General features: G+C 31.4%; 1 protein-coding gene across 1 annotated transcript; it reads right to left on the reverse strand.

The window, feature by feature from the left end:
• Positions 1-7: 7 nt before the first annotated feature.
• LOC107885832 (acylamino-acid-releasing enzyme-like) lies at positions 8-749 on the reverse strand. Its single transcript, XM_016809522.2, has 3 exons — positions 664-749; positions 346-561; positions 8-283 (listed from the first exon to the last, which is right to left on the reverse strand). The coding sequence occupies exons 2-3, from the start codon at positions 492-494 to the stop codon at positions 172-174; spliced, it is 261 nt and encodes an 86-aa protein (XP_016665011.1). The 5' UTR covers positions 495-561; positions 664-749; the 3' UTR covers positions 8-171.
• Positions 750-964: the final 215 nt, after the last annotated feature.

Here is a 964-nt window from a genome sequence, read left to right on the forward strand (position 1 = left end):
ATAAAATTGTTGTATGGTAGGTGTTTGGGGGTGTGGGGGCTTGCCCCCACGGGTCTATTTCTTCTGCATAATTTTAGCACCCCCAGTGTTTGGCCTTTAGTTGCGCCTATGAATACCATTGATTATAAATACTAGTAATTATACCTATACTATACTATTATGCTAGTATGGCTATTCAGAATCATCATCTGTATATTTTTTAAACCATAATACAGAGTTTATTGAACTATCCATTTCAGCAGCAACAGTGCTTAATGAATGGCAGTCATCGTACATCAACACTCTGCAATAAAAATATATAATAATTAAAATTATAGTAATAACTGATTACTAAAGTAAAATTACCTAGCTGTAACACCATGCTTTTTAAGAAGATGGTAATATGCAAGACCTTGAGACGGAGGAACACGTAAATCTTTTTCACCCAGTAATAAAAGTGTAGGAGCTTGAACTTTATGAACATTTTTGCACGGCGAACAATCAGCTAATTTCATTAAAACATCTTTGGAATTTGACAAACTATCTACTTCTGAGTAATTAAAACCACATTCTGTAATACCCCTGCAAATCGGTAATAATAAGTAATCGCTTTTTTTTTTAAAAGTTTAAAGTGTGTAGCTGACGAATTTATACAAGTGTTTTGGTAATGAAAATTATTCTTACCAATATGGTATATCAGAAGTAATAAAAAGCGATGGTAAATCAATATTTGGATTTCTAGCTGATACAGCTTTAAATGTATTCTAAAATAAAACAGTTTACATGAAACAAAAAAAGTCTGCAATAAATATAACGTACCATTTAGAAATATCAGTTGTCCCAAACATAGTAACGAAATCAGTAACTCACTAGATTCAAAGCAACACACTTCTTTAAACTCAGACTTTATATTATAAAAAATTTAAAATAACTAGCAAAGGAGGAATTCTTTTGCACGGCAACACCGGGACATCAAAATAAATTT

Source organism: Acyrthosiphon pisum, unplaced genomic scaffold, assembly GCF_005508785.2.
Source record: "Acyrthosiphon pisum isolate AL4f unplaced genomic scaffold, pea_aphid_22Mar2018_4r6ur Scaffold_17895;HRSCAF=18568, whole genome shotgun sequence".
NCBI classification, from domain to species: Eukaryota; Metazoa; Arthropoda; class Insecta; order Hemiptera; family Aphididae; genus Acyrthosiphon; species Acyrthosiphon pisum.